At 48.4% G+C, this 18,183-nt stretch overlaps 1 protein-coding gene across 1 annotated transcript in view; it reads left to right on the top strand.

Annotated features, from left to right (window-relative positions):
• Positions 1-18,183, top strand: part of KNTC1 (kinetochore associated 1) — a 79,940-nt gene that overhangs the window by 43,122 nt on the left and 18,635 nt on the right. The window contains exons 39-48 of the mRNA XM_075533977.1: positions 841-1,004; positions 2,124-2,228; positions 6,980-7,108; positions 7,719-7,835; positions 11,343-11,452; positions 12,184-12,391; positions 14,438-14,527; positions 16,502-16,673; positions 17,267-17,325; positions 17,464-17,680. Coding sequence (XP_075390092.1) covers positions 841-1,004; positions 2,124-2,228; positions 6,980-7,108; positions 7,719-7,835; positions 11,343-11,452; positions 12,184-12,391; positions 14,438-14,527; positions 16,502-16,673; positions 17,267-17,325; positions 17,464-17,680 — 1,371 coding nt within the window. The remainder of the gene's footprint in view (positions 1-840; positions 1,005-2,123; positions 2,229-6,979; positions 7,109-7,718; positions 7,836-11,342; positions 11,453-12,183; positions 12,392-14,437; positions 14,528-16,501; positions 16,674-17,266; positions 17,326-17,463; positions 17,681-18,183) is intronic.

Here is an 18,183-nt window from a genome sequence, read left to right as displayed (position 1 = left end):
AAACCAACTCCGAGGCCCCTGCTTCCATAAGATCACAGGTCTGGAGCAGCCCTGGGCTGCACTCAGGGGTTCAGAGCCAATTCCAGGCCGACATAGACTCGATTCAAATGGGCACCAGCACTGAAAAGATCGCATTACCTAGTGGTCTAATTTTGTGATCTGTTTGTCAACCTTATCTTGTGAATTGGGCGAAGGTTGACAGAGTGGCCGCTCGCTTTGACATTCAACAGTTCATACACATTTTGTGACATCTCTTTAATTGTCCCCACAATGTACCGTCACCGATCCCTCTTGCTCTCCATGCTTCCTCTCTCTGTCCCTCCTCCACGCCTCACCCTTCTGTGTTTTGCCCTCGGGTAAATGCTGTTGCCCCTTGGAGTCCCTGGTGGAGCAGTCTAAGGAGTGGGTGCCTCCCTGGCTCTACTGTTCCCCATATAAAACAGAACCACACTCAGCGCCATCCAATGGATTCTGACTCACAGCGACCTACTCTAGTACTGCATGGTTTCTGAGACAAAATTGTCACAGGAATAGAAAACCTCTTCATTTGCCTTCAGAGCAAGTGGCTGGTGGTTTCGAACTGCCATCCTTGCCGTTAGCAGCCCAATAGGTAGCCAGCCCTCTTTGCTACCAGGGCTCCTATTGTTCCCCTACAGACCTACTTTGTGATTTAAATGAAGCCTCACATCACCTCTGCCACCAGCTCTCTTTTCAACAATTACCAGCACTGAAGTACACCATCCCTAAGGACATGTCCCATCTGTACCATCTGTCTTTGTTTAAACAGAAAACTCTCACTATTAAAGTACTTTTACTCAGGATACGTTTATCCCCTCGCAGGAGACTGCCTAGTGTTGCCAGTTATCAGCTCCATCTCCGCCCTGCTTCAGAACCTTCAGGAATCCAGCCAGTGGGAGCTGGCGCTCCGATTTGTCACCAGTTCGTTTGGCACGTGCCTTCAGCACATGATGTCCAACTTCATGGACGACAGCCTGAGTGAGAAGGTATAGTTGCGGGAACCAATACTTGGGCTCCCGGGGGGAGACAAATAATGAAACAACTGCCACCCTCAGGAAGCTAGAGTCCGACTTTCTGGCTGGGCGTCAACGCTGAAAACCAGCCGCTTGCCGGGTTGCCCAAATATGTGTGGCGCAGCTATGGAGATTCCGATGTGGTGCACAGTGCTTGCACACGTTTTCGCTCTCCCATCTGTGCAACCACCCGCCCGCTGTGATGTATGAAGGAGGAGGCGTCAAGTCACCGACGGAAGGTTTCAGGCCATCAGTGTGGAGCTGCAGTCTCAGCCCAGTTCTGGCCCCTCCAGTACACCGCAGTGTCTAGTAGGCCGAGAGAGGTCAAGTAGATGTGTTTGCTGGTGTTGTAGCCCAAAGGACTATCATTTTCTGTGTTGACCGCATTATTTACTCACGACGTAAATACAAGTAAGGCCCCTTGGAGTCGTCACAAAACCAGACAGTAGTGGAGTCAGAAACGCCTGCCTCGAGCACGGTGCTCTTTGAAGAACTGCAGCAGTAGCTGGAACCAGGAGAGAGACTTCTTGGGGCAGTGAGTTCATGTTCATGAGGGAGAAGGAAGAAAAGCAGGGTGAGATTGTCTGCACAGCTCAAAGAACGTAATTGCCCTCGAGTGGTACGTGCAGAAATGATTGGGCCGAGAGATGCTGTGCTGTGTAGTCTCAGCAGTAGCACAATTGAATTACAAACCCAAAACTCTAGAAGACAAACTACCTTTGATAACTTGCCGAGGGAGCTAGTCTGCAAGAGGATTGCCTTCCTTTCTAAAACTCCTTGATCTATTTATCTATTTATTTTTAGTGCGGCTTGATTGAGGTGTAACTTCCCAATAAAGGGTGCCCACACTTTATGGGTACCCCTGTGTACCCCGCTTCTCACCATCACAGTCAGGACATCAATAACAGCTCCTTTGGGCTCCCTCCCGGTCAGCTTCTATCCCGAGAGACATCATGTCAGCCCCTTTTTTTTCATAGCATGAACCTCAATAGTCCCTTTAATATTGATGAGATGCTTGCAGATTGACACACAAGAGTGGACCTACCTGAAGATTTCTTAATGTGCTTTCTGTTTTTTTTTTCCTCCCCAAAGTTGTTTGGAGAAGCCACGTTGGTTAAGTCAAGGAACATTGTTCTGGAACTGAAAGAAAGGGCCGTTAAATTTATCAGGGGGAATGCTGTAACACTCTTAAACAAAGTGAGTATTTGTCCCTGGTGAACTTTCTCTGCCTTCTTCCTGACCACTGTGCGTTCTGATCCAGTCCGGCGCTCGTGTCTGTTCAGACGCTTCAAGAGCGTGTTGTCGAGCCGGCGCAGCTCACAGTGACCCCGTGACCACAGAAGGGACCACTGCTCAGGCCTGGGCCGTCCTCACAGTCGTTCTCATGTTTGCGCCACGGTTGCAGCCTTTGTCAGTCTGTCTTGTTGGGGGCCTTCCTTTCATTTCGTGCTCTCTGCTTTACCAAGCATGAGGCCCTTTCCCAGGGACTGCTGAGCACGCACGGCAGCTGAGCATTGTTGTTCGTGGGCATTCCTTAGGGGGGTTACCATCCTTTTGGGTGGCTTGTACAATGTATCAGTGTTGCTTAATAGGGCTTTTGAGGCCATAACTCTTTACAGGAGCAGACAATCTCGTCTTTTCCCTGAGGAGTGACTGGTGAGTTTGAACTACAGACCTTGCAGTTAGCAGCCCACAGCACCACCAGGGCTCCTTACTCAAGGCCTTAGCCTTTCATTATTAACCAGCATCGATTGAGGAGTGAATGTGGGCTACACCTGACCCACTAACCACCAGGTAACACAGTTGGAATTCGCCGCCCATTCTGCAGGAGAAAGAAAAGGCTGCTTACTCACGGACAGAGGTACAGTCCTGGAAACCCACAGGGGCAGTTCGAAACTGTCCTGTAGGGTCTCTGTGAGTCAGAGTGAACTGGAGGGCAGCGAGAGCATCTACTGAGCACCTCTTGTGCACAGACCTGCTGAACACTCGGGGATCATTTAATCTCCCCAGCAAACGTATGGTGGGAACCGTTCTTGTGGCCCTGTTTGGCACCAGCTTTCCAGCAGTTCAAATCCTGACTCCCCGCCCAGCAGCCGATCTCACCTCTCGGAGTCCCCCTTCTCTCTCGTGTGCAGTGATGATGATGTTGATGAGAATCATTGTCACTTGGTAGAGCTGACAATGCCAGGCTTTATTTTAAGGGTGTGATATTCATAAATTAGGTTCATCAGCTCCAAGAAGTGGTTCCCTTCATTGTCTGTCTGGTACAGGAGCACCCTGTGGCACCCGACCAAACCACAAAACCCACTGCCTTCGAGTGGGTGCCGGCTCACTGCAACTCTGGGACAGGGTGGGATGCTGCTGTGGGCTCCTGAGACTGTAACAGGAGTAGAAGGCCCTCAGAGGGATGGGTGACACAGTGGCAGCACCTAGGAGTGATTGCAAGGTGAGCATGGTGCAGGGCCAGGCAGGACTTCCTTCTGCTGCCTGTGAGGCTAGCAAGAGTCAGAACCAGCTCCGAGGCCTCCTAATGCGTCTTCATTCACATCATAAAGAAAATCCACTCCCCAGTTGTACTGTAACCACAGGTGCAGGAGCTAAGATTTACCACCCATATTTTGGGGGAGGAGGGGGAAATGACACAATTCAGCCCACAGCAGGGATGGAAGAAGAAGAAATGGAAAGATCTAAGATGAGGGGGCAGGGAGCATTAAAACTGATGGTGATTACACAACTCATTTTAAAAGTGAGTTTACCATGCGTTTGGGGAGGGGAGGCAGTGTTCTAAAATTGTTTGTGGTAATGATTGTATAACTCGTCTTGATATGATTGAACTACTGAATGGTGTGATGTATGGGCTCAGTGCCAATAAAACTATATAGATAGATAGATAGATAGATAGATAGATAGATAGATAGATAGATATCACGAGCCACTAGGATCTCAGCCTGAATAATTGAGTGGCAAATGGTCCCTCTTATTTAGGGGTGGGGGGGAACAGCTGGCAGAGAAATGGGCTTGGTGGAGAACATTAAGACAGAATCCCAGTCTGGAGGTGCCAGGTCTCAGGCAGTGAGTGATCCACAGTGAGCTGGCTCACTCACCGTCTCTGCTGTCGAGGTGTCCATGTGGAAAGGATCCGTGGGTGGTACTGAGTTGAGCCCCCATGGAGTCGCTGTTTGTGTGGGTTACAAATGAAAAGATCAATCTTTGTACACGGTTGGGCCTAACTGAAGGAAGAGCCTGCGAACCCCGACCCTTGGGTCACAGTTCTTACTGGCCAGGTCGTGAGCGTGAGCACGAGAGCCAGTGAGCTGGAAGGAGAACCCCGGGGAGTCGTGTCCCTGCGGTGGAAGGCAGAGCATTGGACGCAGGAAGCAGTCAGCTGTATCAAGAACACTTTGATGATTCCAGTGTGCCGAGGATCCGTCCATGAGCTTCGTAGGCACAGTGTGGGTGTGGTGGGAGGGAAGGGCTCTGCGGACTGCGTCCAAGGGACGCTGGAGGGAAAGGATCTTGTGCAGTTGGTTGTTGTGAAGGAAGGAGCACAGAGAGCAGCTAGTAGCAGGAGGTGTGCGGAGACGTGGTTGTCAAGGTGGGAGGCGGCGGTAGTGGTGAATCAACCCCCACGAAACCAACCAGGCCACAAACCCAAGCCTGTTGCTGTTCAGTCCCAACACATGGCAGCCTGGACATGTGTTAGGAAGTTGGATTAAGGTCCATAGAGTTGACATGGCCGGAATCTGTATGGAAACAGTTTTCCAGGCATTTCTTCTGTGGTGCTGCCGGGGGGTTTAGACAACTAGCTGTGTTGATAACTGCCACTGAGTGGGTGCTGACTCATAGAGACTGTAGAGCAGAATGGACCCACTGCCTTGTCCTTGACCGTCCTCAAAACCAGCGGTTCTCAACCTGTGGATCACAACCCCTGTGGGGGTCAAACGACCCTTTCTCAGGGGTCACCCGGTTCATCACAGTAGCAAAATGACAGAGATGAAGTAGCAATGAAAATAATTTTATGGGTGGGGGGTCACCACCACCTGAGGAACTGCAGTTGTGACATTGGGAAGGTTGACAACCACTGCTCAAAATACTGTTATAGTTGAACCCCTTGTTGAAACCAATGTGTCCATTGCATTTTAGGGCCTGGACTTTTTGTTTTGCTTTATTCTGTTTTTGCTGACCCTCTGCTTTACCAAGCATGAGGTCTTTCTCCAGGGACTGACCCTTCCTGATGACATGTCCAAAGTGCACATGGTCTCGCCGGCCTTAATCCTGAGGAGCATTCCGGCTGTCCTTCTTCCAAGACAGAGCTGTTCCTTCTGGATTCTGGCATTCCCTGGTCTATTCGGTATCCTCCATCAGCACCATACTTCAAAGTATTGATTCTGTTTGTAGTTGAGGACAAGCCATGTGCATCACCCAGTGGCCCTACTGAACCCACAGGGAAGGGGAGAAGTTGTCGAGGAAGAAATGGGGGGCTTTACAGGAGCAAAATTCTTGAGAAGAAGAAAGAGGATAGGATTCTGTGGGCAGGTGGAGTGGGGCTGCCTTGTGTGGACAGTTGGTAATGGCAGGAAGGAAGGCTGAATGTCCTGGTGCAGGTCCTGGCTGGCCGGTGGATTTGGTGGTGGGAAAAAGAAGAGGCTGTTTTCTGGTGGCCTAAAAAAGTCCTCAGTGATACAAAACATCAGGCCCTTAGGCAATGAGCGTGAGGACCAGGGGCGCGTAGCAGATGTGAAGAGAAGGGGGTGAAATAGTGATGTGGACGAGAAGAAGGTAAGGGTTCGGAGCTGTGGGACTTTTTCGAGCATCTTTCCTTCAACATATGGTAAAAAGAAACCTTCAAGGTACACCAGCAAATCGTGAACCCCAAACACTCCCCGACCTCACCTCCCAACCAAACAGCAGCGTGACTAGCAGATAGTCTGCCGTGCGCGGTGTGCTCGTTAACAGATCACGGCAACTTGGAAGTTAGGTGGGAAGCTTGGGGGCGAGGCGGGCGGGGGGGGGTCTGTGTTCACTGGGGAGAAACGACTCACAAAAGGAGCATGAGAATGGCCACACACCTTGAAGAAGGTAAGTGACCGGCACTGCTGCTGGTGCCTGTGGGAGCGTGTGCGTTGGCCGGTGTTCTGCCTACATCCTCAACAGCATCACGAGCATAATGGAAAGGTTTTTAAATGACAAAAGTCACACCTGGGGTACAAGCAGTACCTCAGCTGACACTTGTTCACTCGTGGAGCTACACGGCAGGGTGGCTTTAATAAACAGAAACCTGTTTGCTCTCAGCTACAGGGGTTAGAAGTCAGAACTCAGGGCACCAGCTCTAACGAAAAGAGCGCTCTCTCGTCCACTCGGGGAGGTCCTTGCCCCTTGAGCTCCTGCTCCTCGGTTTCCTTGGCGATCTTCATGTAGTATGTGTCGTCCCCTCTGTTGGTGCTCTCTTCTCTGTGCCTACTCTGGTCTGTTTACGTCTCTACGATGATTGGCTTCCGACACACTGTATATACTGGGCCGGTCTCCTTGACATAAAGAAAGCCCTGTCCTACGTGGGATTACGGGCCCTGGGATAAGACTTTATGATTTTCAGCATACATTTCCGAGGAACACATTTGGGTCCATGAGAGATCTGGAATGGAGTTTACTGTTGAATACCTTGTGGACCCCTGACTCTGTTTTATAAAGAGCCCTGTTGGCAGAGTTGGTTATGCATCGGGCTGCCATCTGCAAGGTCAACGGTCTGAACAAGTCAGCTGCTCTGTGGGTGAAAGATGAGGCGTTCTGCTTCTGTAAAGATGGAACAGGTCTCTGCCCTAGAGGGTCACTGTGAGTCTCTGCCCTAGAGGGTCACTGTGAGACGGAATGGACTTGAGGGGTTTGTGCTTTGTGTTTAACTCTGTTTTGACTGTGAAGAACTAGCTTACTTTGCTGCTTTGCTCCTGCAGGTATTCAACTGTCGCCTGGTGGACCTGGACTTGGCATTGGGCTACTGCACCCTCCTACCCCAGAAAGAAGTGTTTGAACACCTCTGGAAGCTCACAGACAAAGCATGGCAGAATTACGACAAAATTTTGGTATGACCGAAAGAAGCATGCTTCGGCTCTTGAGCACAAAATAGGAAAGATGTAGGGCAAGGAATGCAGTCGGCTTCACTAGCTAGGTCTTCAAGGATCAGGAGAAAAGGCTTTGCTAACTCCCATGAGTTCTGCCGCTTGGTCCTTGTTAGTTCCATTCTGGTGACTGTGTGCTTGCCATTAGCTCTGCTCACACCAAAGAAGGACTGAGGTGTGTGGCTTTCAAAATCTGCACATGGCTACAAAGCCTGCTTTATGTACTCGTGTTTGAGATCCTGGGCCCACGAGCTCGGTTTTTGTTTTGTGTTCCTATAGGACAAGTTAAAGGGATTCTGTAGGAAAAGCTCCTTTTGAGTGTGGTCCCTAAAAACATGTTGCTTCTTGTGAGAGTTTTTGTGGCCTGTGGGATAATTTAACCTGGGCTGCTTCTAGTGAAGGCGAGCCGGGTTGTCCTTAGGGCGTCATGAGAAAAGCTGGCTTCCCGAAGGGTTGTATAAAAAGGAATGGGTGTGCAGGCAGCAAAGTCCCCCATGCTTCTCGCACGAACAAAGGTGGTGTTTTTGTTGTTGGCTTTCACTCCTCCCAGTTGCATTTGTTTTCCTGTTTTCAGGCGATCGCTCAGGTGGGTTCGGAGCTGGCCGGACTCTACCAGCAGAGAGAAGTGGAACTGAAGTTCCGTGAGCTCTGTACCGATGCCCAGTGGGGCGCCCGCCTCAGCAAGCTTGGGGTGAGTATTCTTGGTGCTGCTGTGAGCTTTCCCATAGTTGGAAGGTTTAAAACAAAGATCTCATATTCCCTGTAACCATTGATTTACTCGTTGACGTTGGCTGTAGTATGAGTAGACACCTGGTGCTTTCTCATAAATAAGGACCTTTGCCTCATTCCCCTTGTCCTTTGTTTTTAAAGTGGTGAAAGGAGGTTTGATATAAATACTTAGAGCACTTTCATTATTATTTTTTTTAATTAATCATTTTATGGGAGCTCTTGAAAATCTTATAAAATCCATAATTTACTTGCATTAAGTATACTTGTACATATGTTGCCATCAACATTTCCAAAACATGTTCTTTCTACTTGAGCCTTTGGTACCAGCTCCTCTTTTTTCCCCTCCCTCCTCCACCCTCCCACCCTCGTGAATCCTTGATCAAGTATATATTATTGTTGTTGTTTCATCATGTCTTACACTGTCCATTGTCTCCGTTCACCCACATTTTGGTTATTTGTTCCCCTGGAGGGTGGACTACATAGCCAAAGATTTGATTTTAAAAAAATCATTTTATTGGGGGCTTGTACAACTCTTATCACAACCCATCCATCCATCCATCCATCCATCCATTGTAAGACTTGATATTTTTATCTGCTTGACTCTCTCTCTCTCACACACACATGCGCGTACACAGTTGTTAGTTGCAGCTGAGTCAATGCCAGCTCACAGCAACCCCAGGTTCAACAGAAGTGTTGCCCAATGAAGCCCACATGGAAAAAACACACCAGCCTGTGTGATCACAAGGCATGGATAGGATCGGGTATCAAACATCAAAGACCCAGAGCCAAAAATCATATTGTGAATAAGGGGGAGTGTAGAGTAGAGATCCAAAACCCATCAGTAGCCAATTGGACATCCCCTTACAGAAGGGATATGGGGAGGAGACGAGCTATTTGGTACAATATAGCAATGATGAAACATACAACTTTCCTCTAGTTCTTTAATGCTTCCAACCCCCCACTATCATGACCCCAATTCTACCTTACAATTCTGGCTAGACCAGAGCATGTACATGAATGCAGACAAGAGCTGAAAACACAGGAAATCCGGGACAGATAACCCATCAGGACCAATATTGAGAGTAGCCATACCAGGAGGGGAAGAAGAAGGTGGGGGCAGGTAGGGGGAACCGATCACAATGACCTACCTATAACCCCCTCCCAGGGGGATGGACAACAGAAAAGTGGTTGAAGGGAGACATTTGTAAGTGTAAGATATGAAAAAATAATAATCTATAAATTATCAAGGGTTCATGAGGGAGGAAGGGGAAAAGATGAGGAGCTGATACCCAGGGCTCAAGTGGAAAGAAAATGTTTTGAAAATGATGGTGGCAACAAATGTACAAATGTGCTTGACACCTGGTTGGATCTATGGATTGTGATAAAGAGTTTTACGAGCCCCCAATAAAATGATTTTAAAAAAAGAAAGGTTGCCCATTTCTATATTATCTTTATGATTGATGGGGCCCTTGAGCCCACTGTGGCTGGTCACTGTGTCCTCAGAATGCTTTCCAACTCAGAGTCCTCGTCTTCCAGCATGGTACCAGACAGTGTCCTGTTGTGAGCCACAAGGCCATCATCAGCAAATCGCTCAGTTTGTAGACATAGGTCACCAGGCCTCTCTCCTAGTCTTAATTGAGACACTCTGCCTAAGCCTGTTTGAATGAGTTGTTTCTGATTCGTTTTGGTTTTTTGACCCACCCTGGGTTCCCCTGCTGGTATTTGAAATTCTGGCAGCGAGGTTTCTAGCATTGTGGCAACACCCAGCTTACCACAGTGTGACACACTGACGTGTGTGAGTGGATGGAGACTACTGATATTGACGTTGATGTTAGTGCAGGCCTGGCCTTTACCCTCGTTCTTTTGTTTTCTGCAGCTGTTCCTCGCTTAAAAAAAAAGATTGAAACAGTTAGGCCAAGTATACTAAGCTTTAAAACGTCCTATTTTGAAAAAGGAAGTGGCTCTTGGGGGAAAAAATGCACAGCACACACACACACACACACACACACACAACCCCTCTGTTTTGTTATGTTATCTCAGATGATAAATGTAAAGGTCGACTTCTCAGGAATGTAACTGTGGAGAAAGCGTATGTCTCAATTCCTCCGTGAGAGTAGAACGGGGTACCCACTCTCACCACCAGGGTTCACAGGAGACAGAGCCAAGCGCTAAGGGTGACTCAGAGAGAGTTTTGGACCCAGAGCTGAGCATTTCCTAAATCTCAGAATGGTAATCAAGTTGGATAGGACGATAAGATTGAAGATGGGTAAAAAGACCCCTTGTGGTCTAGTGACTTACATATTGGGTTGCTAACTGCAAAATCAGCAGTTCAACACCACCAGCCGCTCCTTGGGAGAAGGATGAGGCTTTCTAGCCCTGCCAAGAGTTACAGTCTCGGGAACTCACAGGGGCAGTTCTACCCTGTCCAATAGGGTCACTCTGAGTCAGAATTGCCTCGGTGGCCGTGAGTTTGTTTTTGTCCATTGTAGAAAAATGTTGCCTCTGTGTATGCATATGTAAAGGCTAGTACAGGTTGAATAATGCAGTCGTTACAGGCATGACCCCCTGACCCACCCCCCCCACTGACACACACACACACACACCCACACACACACACACACACATACAGTTTCGAACTTACAACTTTTGACTGTCTAAAAACTTAACTTTTAGTAGCCTGCTGCCAGCCCAAACCTCACCAATAATAGTTTTGATAAGCTCGTACTTTGTGTGTTGCATGCATTGCTGTGTTTTCCTTTAAAAATTTTTTAATTTTTCTTCTTCAAATTCTTTCTTTCTTCCTTTTAAGCTGCATTCTCAATGTGAGATGGTTAGGTATTTCACAGAAAGTGCCAAGTTTTCACGCCTCCTGGGGGGCGGGCTGTGGTGACAGGTTTCCTTTCTTACCATGGTCCTGAGCTGGAGCCCGGCCCCTCGTTGCAGGTCAAGCAGTTCATCTTTTCCAGGCAGTTCGGGGACTGCCCTCTGCTTCTCGGGAGCTCTTCCGGCATCACCAGAGAGCCTGTGGGCCGGCATCACCAGAGACAGCCTGTGGGTCGGCATCACCAGAGACAGCCTGTGGGTCGGCATCACCAGAGACAGCCTGTGGGTCGGCATCACCAGAGACAGCCTGTGGGTCGGCATCACCAGAGACAGCCTGTGGCTTTTGTGGTGTTTTTCAGGGCTTACACAGCCACACCAACCAACCCTGAGAGGTCACTTACCGACATACGAAATTTACTGGAGAGGCAAATTGCTCACAGGGAGATGCTTAGCTTCAAACAGTGTGTTAAAAAAAATAACAGAAGAGAAAAAAAATCCATGTGTAAGTGGACCCGGTACCTCCCACCAGCGTTGTGCAATAGGTAGACAAGTCACAGTGGCGTGTCTGTCTGTAGACATTCGGATTGAGCAGGTTACGTGTAGGCCTTTTAAATGATGTGTTCACTCTTCCTCTTTCTCTTGTTAGATTTCTTTTCAACCAGCTTTCCGGCAACATTTTCTCACCAAGAAAGACCTCATTAAAGCTCTGGTGGAAAACATCGACATGGACACGCGCCTCCTTCTGGAATACTGCAGGTAGTTCTTGACACGGCACAGGTGCTTCCCAAACCCGTCGTCCTCACAGCAAGCATATCGACAGACCGGCAATTATGGTGTGCGGCCCTTAGGCTTCGGAAGCCTCTCCTTTGACTCACCCCAAGCTGAGTGCATCCCGAGCTCTCGCAACGCTCTGCTCACGGCCTCTCTGATTCACCGTGTTCCTGAGTATACGCGCCGCCTGACCCACTGGATTCATAATGCAGATTCCCAGGACCCTCCCTGGCAATTTGCTTTCCTGACCCTGAGATTATCAGAGGTCGGCCGTAAGGCAGTGTGCCCTGCATGCTTGTTTTTAAGCCGCAAGCGGCTGCTGCAGTGGACCTCAGACTGCCGTGGTCGGCGTTTGTGGCAAGTCCTGAAAGTGGCACCACTCTACCACAGGGCACAAATCCTTGCTGTCTCATCACCAGCTTCCTCCTGGCAAAGGGGGCTTGGAAGCATTCGTGGGAAAGACGGCACGGAGAGGGAGGGGAAGACCTTCTCAAAGCTCCCTCGTGGTGTGCTTAATGAGGGTTTCAGAAGGTGTTAGGTAGCCTTCGTTTCGTTTAGAAGGTGATAGGTCGCCCATGTGACAGGCAAGCTACGAAAGTGGACAGGGGGACACTGAGCTTCAGGGCTGGGGGGACGTGCCTAGGTCTCCGGAGGGAGGCGTTCAGGGAGGCATGCTTGCCTGTGGGGAGCGATGCCTGATGAGCCCTTTCCTGTAGTACCTTCCAGTTGGACTGCGACGCAGCTCTCCAGCTGTTCATCGAGACGCTGCTGCACCAAACTAGCGTCAGCCAGGGCCAGGGGGACGCGCCTGCGGAGCGGACGGAGCAGCAGCACGCCAGCATCCTAGCCAAAGCCGTCGAGATGGTCCCTTTACTGACGAGCACGAAAGATCTGGTCCTCAGCCTTAGTGGCATCCTGCACAAGGTGGGTCAATGCCCCTGCCCCTCTGCCCACCAGACCCGAGAGCACCGGGGCATGGCCGTCCTTTCTGGAAGGGTCTAGCCTCCCTGACAGTGATTGGCAAAGTTCAGTGGAGTCTCCGTACCTGGAAGCTCTGCAACTGTGTAAAAGCACTCGGGGGGCGGGCGGGGGGGGGGGGGGAGCAAGCAGCACCACTCTGTTGTCATCAAGCCGATTCTGACTCATCGCGACGCTGCAGGACGGAGCGGAGCTGCGTGGGTTTCCGAGACTCCCACCGTTCCAGGAACAGACAGCCCTATCCTTTTGCGGAATGGATGGTGGGTTCAAACTGCGGACCTTGTGGGCTCCTCGGAGGAGAAAGGGGTCGAAATTAGACAGTTAAACTTTCAAAAGCCTCACCTTGAAAGCCCACGAGTCAGTTTCTGTGCTTTTGTTTCGCTCGCGGCACGCTTGCTTGTTCCTGCCTTTCTTCTCTAGCAGTGAGAATGAAAGGCGTGCTCGGTATGTGCTAGCAGACTGGAAGCCTCATTAGACCTAGATATTTTTATGAATGTTCCTTTTGAAGGCGTTATTTTTTAATTTTTCTGTATTTTTGGTGCATCGATGCCCCTGCCTCACTCACCACCCTGTAATCCCACTCCCCAGAGAGAGGAATGTCGATCCCAGACACAGGGAGCTCCTGCTCTGTGGTTCTCGGCACACGTCAATGCACCCGCGCCCATCTCCTTTCTGCAGACCCCCATTTATCTCGCTCCGTGCCCCCAGTCTCCTGTGCTTCACTTTCTCGTTAGATTTTAGAGTGAGCCTCTGTGTACATACATTCTGACACTCTTGTCTGTTGTTGTTGTTGTTTTCTGTATGAGAACTTGGGAGACACCAGTTTTAGAATAAAGGATCGTGAGGGTGGGCAGACGACCAGCCGGCTACATGTCTTTCGTGGTTAGTTCATGCAGCTCTTCCTCGTGCTTACCGACCTGTGACAGTCCTCTGTGAGGATCAGCTACTCCCCTAGCTTCTTAATGAGAGACGCTCATCGCTAGTTTTGACATATCACAAATGGTTACCATCACACATGAGATTGTAAAACTGGAAGAGGCACCTCGGCTTTAGCTTTTGCTGGTCAGTCAGCAGTAGCTCACGCCCATGGGCTCCCAACCCCTAGGTCCTACAGGCTCTCCGCCCGCTTTGTCCAGTTGATCCATGCAAGTGTACGTGGCTTCGGCGGGCCAAGGCAGGGACGCGTGGGCAGACCTAGAAAACAAAGGCATCGTGTCCTTTCCTCCTTGTGACCTTATACAAACGCCGCCCAACTGATTGTTGTACGAGGGCTTTGGCTGTAAAAGCTCATGGGAAAAGGACGCTAAAAGAAAATGAAGCTTTCCCAAGAGCTTTGTGAAGCCCCCCTCCTCGTAGAACACACGGTTAGAGGGGCGAGGAAACCCCCGGGATTGTTTGCTTAGGAGCCCATGGTTTGAGCTGTCCCGTTCTCCTTTCGTAACTTGCCTATTGTTCATGGTAGAAATGGCATGATAAGGATGGTATAACGTGATTAAGTGTTGGCCGTGTTATGATTCCCATGTGTACACCCGGAGAAGGCCTTGTCGTGGCTCCGTGGTTATGTACGTGGCTGGTAACCTAAAGGTGGTCAGCTCACACCCACCCGTGGCCCCTCAGGAGGAAAGGCCTGGCAATCTGCTCCCATAAAGATGGCACCCAGGGGGCATGCCGGCACAGCTCTTCCCTCTCCTGTAGGGTAGCCGTGAGCGAGGAGCTGCTGGACAGCGGGCAGCCAGTACCTTGAGAGCATCTGTCTGTGAAAGTAACGCTGCCCTCCCTGTGCAGGCCCTTTGATACCCTCTGAGGAATGGCTCAGACGTCTGTTTATCCTGATAGGGCGTATCGTAGAAGGGAGCCTATTTCCGTTCCATTTAGAAAGATAAGTGAACGTACCATCACAGGGCATGGGGGACATACCTGTGTGATCTGCACCGAGGAACCCAACTGAACTAAATGCCTTCTCCGGTGTTGAAATATGTTTTTCCTGTGCAGTTGGATCCCTATGACTATGAAATGATTGAAGTTGTCCTGAAAGTCATAGAAAGAGCCGATGAGAAGATAACCAACATCAATATTAGCCAGGTAAATGAGCCCTCTTTCTGCTCCTATTGGGATCATGAGCGTCCCAGTTATCCCATGCCTTTCGGTTAATATCCTGTGAGCTCCCTTCAGGACACCGCACCTTATTGTCGATCCTTCTTCTTTGAAAAGGATGGACATTTAAGATAAAACACGTTCTATCGTTTATGGGAATCATGGATGCATGGAGTGGTCTAAATTTGTATGACATCACTAAAGGGCTCGTGCGGAGGAATTAAGGCAGGACTATGAAGTCTGGGAAAATCCCCTTGTCTTCTCGTTTCCCATGAACTTTCTGAAGCCCCTCCTATACTGACAGGCTGGTCCAGGCTCACTCAGTCTTATCCTAGTACACGCAGTCACTTCTCAATCAGAGTCGCTTGTGTGTCCTTTCCTTGTTGTACTTTAAAAATGGACGCAAAATGGGTGAAGTGTGCACAATTTGACCAGGGCTGTGGATGACTCTTAAGAGGCACAAGAAAGACAGGCTTTATGGCACATAGAATGCCGAAACAATAGCAGTCATTGCCAAAAATATCCACATTATGTATACACATACGTGCATTGCTGAATCCTTAGGCATATATGTGTATACATGTATTCCTGTGTGCAGCATATATATTTTTTATAGAAAAACTCCATCTTTTAACTCCATTTTTCCATAAGCGTTTTGAAGCCCCTTTTAATATCATAGAGCCCCCTACACAGCCAAACACTTTACAGGATTGGCTTCATGAGTTTGCAGCCTTAGGACCAGAGACGCATGGCATGACTCAGTCAGTTGATACACCATAGCCCATTAAGTTTATGGTCTATATACATCTTTGTTTAATGACCAGTAATTGGGGTCTTAAAATAAGACTTAAAATTTGTGTCTCATCAGCCATCTACGATAGAACTCTTGGTCTCTACTCATGAGGAGTAAAAGGGAAAAAAGGAAACTACAAATAAAGAGAAGTTAGTCTGCAGGACGAGTCACGTACATGGAACACAGCCTTGTTTATCCTGAGGCCAGAGTATTTGGCGCCCAGCTGCCACTGCTGCCTAGTCTGACAAGGGACCCAGTAGGTGGTCTCAGATACAATGGGAAATAATTGTGGAGCAAAACCCCCAATCCTTGTAGCAAAAGGCCCGCATGACTAGCTAGTAGACCAGGACCCAGGGATTTTCTTTCAACTTTGATGGAAGCCTCTTGAGAAGGTTACCTTTGTAGCAAAGGAACAGAATTGCTCTTAAAGCATATCACCCGTGAGTACTGTGCTCTTATTTAAAATAAACAAATAAATTTTTTTAAATCACCTATTTGAGCTTAAATGGTCAACGTTTATTTCTGAAGCCGAGGTGAGAAAGGCAGGGATTATGAGTAGGGAAGCTTGATTGATGAAAAGCAAACAATCAGAATGGAAATAATGAGACTGTTGATAGCATGTCGACATGTAACCGGTAATCACTGAACAATATGTATAGTCATTATTAGGTGTGAGCCTAACCTAACCTACTGATAAACTTTTACCAGGAAGAAGACAAAATATTTAAGGGAAAAAACTATTAGAAGAAAATCAATTGACTCAAAAGGCTAGACAAGGCCCCAAACAGAAACACAAGGGAGTGAAGGGCTCTAGAGAGATCATTTTCGATCTGCCTCCATGTTTAAAATGAAATCCAGTCTTCTTGAGGTAGATCTTAAACAGTAAGAAGCAAGCATGGAAATCCACCAGACTCTTTAACCATCCCACCAACGATGGGGCCCACAGGCGGCCTGCTCCTCCTCTGACTCCTTTCGTGACTGGGTAAATGGCAGTCCCGTAGATGGACGTTCGAAGAGGAACTTAAAAAGGTCTGGCCCTTTTCATAAAAAAAAACAAAAACAGACTGTCTCGGGAATGGCAGGCCACCGTGATGGTAGAGAACTAGACTGTTTTTGGAAGTCATGATGCGTATGAATCTCACAGGGGAATACTTGTTATTTCAACGCAGGCATTGAGTCTTCTGAAGCATTTGACATCTTACCGAAGAATCTCGCCTCCAGTGGACCTCGAGTATCAGTACATGTTGGAGCATGTGATCACACTGCCACCAGCCGCCCAGAACAGACTGCCTTTCCACTTGATATTCTTTGGCACCGCACAGAACTTTTGGAAAATTCTCTGTACATACATTAACTTCTTTTTTAAAAAAATCATTTTATTGGGGGCTCATACAGCTCTTATCACAGTATATATATATATATATATATATATATATATATATATACATACAGGTGTCCAGCACATTTGTACATTTGTTGCCCTCATCATTTTCAAAACCTTTTCTTTCTATTTGAGCCCCCTTGGTATCAACTCCTCATTTTTTTTACCCTTCCTGCCTCACGAACCCTGTTAATTTATAAATTATTGTTATTTTTTCATGTCCTACACTGACCAATGTCTCCCTTCACCCATTTTTCTATTGTTCGTCCCCCAGGGAGGGGGTTATATGTAGATCATTATGATCGGTTCCCCTGTTCTCCTCCCACCTTCCCCTGACCCTCCTAGTATCACTACTCTCATTATTGGTCCCGAGGGGATAGGCTCATTAACTTCTCTTCTTTAAAAAAAAATTTTTTTTAACGTTTTATTAGGGGCTCATACAACTCTTACCACAATCCATACATTCATTGCCCTCATTAACTTCTTAATGTGTTTTTTTGAAGAGCCAGTTTTTTGGTCCATAAGCGAATTTTGTTCTCCTTTCCTTTTTCAGCTACAGAACTCAGTGAGGAGTCCTTCCCAACCTTGCTCCTAATTTCTAAATTGATGAAGGTAACTCACGTAGGGCTAGAGCATGATACGACCTCTCTCCATCTCGTAATTATTTCTGATCTCGTGTAGAAAATCTGTTTGCTGCTTTTATGTAAGGCCTATAACGGTGAATATATGTACTTTTCCTTCTTGTTCAAGTTCTCTTTGGACACGCTGTATGTCTCGACCGCCAAACACGTTTTTGAGAAAAAGCTGAAGCCAAAGCTCCTGAAGTTACCACAAGCCCAATCCTCAACTCTGATGAGCAAGGAGGTGGCCAAGGTCACACAAGCCATCGAGTCCTACTTGTTGTCTATAGTTAATCCCGAGTGGGCTGTCGCCATAGCCATCAGTATTGCCCAGGACATTCCAGAAGGTATGGGGCCTTTCTGTAGTGGGCTCCAAATGGGTGGTGGTTGGGTTTATACTTCATGATGAACCAGTGTACTGGAGCTTCCGGGTGATGCAAACGGGTCAGCTCTCAGCTGGTTGCCAAAAGGCTGCCCAGAGAGTCATCCGCAGAAAGGCCTTGTGATCTACTTCCAGAATCCATCACGGGCCCCCAGGAGCCCAGTTCTCCTCTTGACACAAGTGGGGTCCACGAGTCAGAATCACCTCGATGCCAGCTGGCTGCTGCACTTGATCGTAGGCAGCAGGCCGAGAAGCAGTGCCAGCAGGCTTCTGTCTATTTAAGGAGGAGCAGTCCAACAGTACGGCGATGCATCTGCCCTCTGCTCACGTAGGACGTAACTTAGGCTCAAGTGAAATCGCAGGCGCCCTTCATCCGTGCCAAAGATGCAGGCTATTGGTGAGAGTACAAATGGATAGATGTTTCCTAATACCCATTCATGATACTATGAATAATGAATCCTTAGATAT

Source organism: Tenrec ecaudatus, chromosome 16, assembly GCF_050624435.1.
Source record: "Tenrec ecaudatus isolate mTenEca1 chromosome 16, mTenEca1.hap1, whole genome shotgun sequence".
NCBI classification, from domain to species: domain Eukaryota; kingdom Metazoa; phylum Chordata; class Mammalia; order Afrosoricida; family Tenrecidae; genus Tenrec; species Tenrec ecaudatus.
The sequence above is the reverse complement of the archived record's forward strand: the minus strand, read 5'-3'. Positions and strand labels throughout refer to the sequence as shown.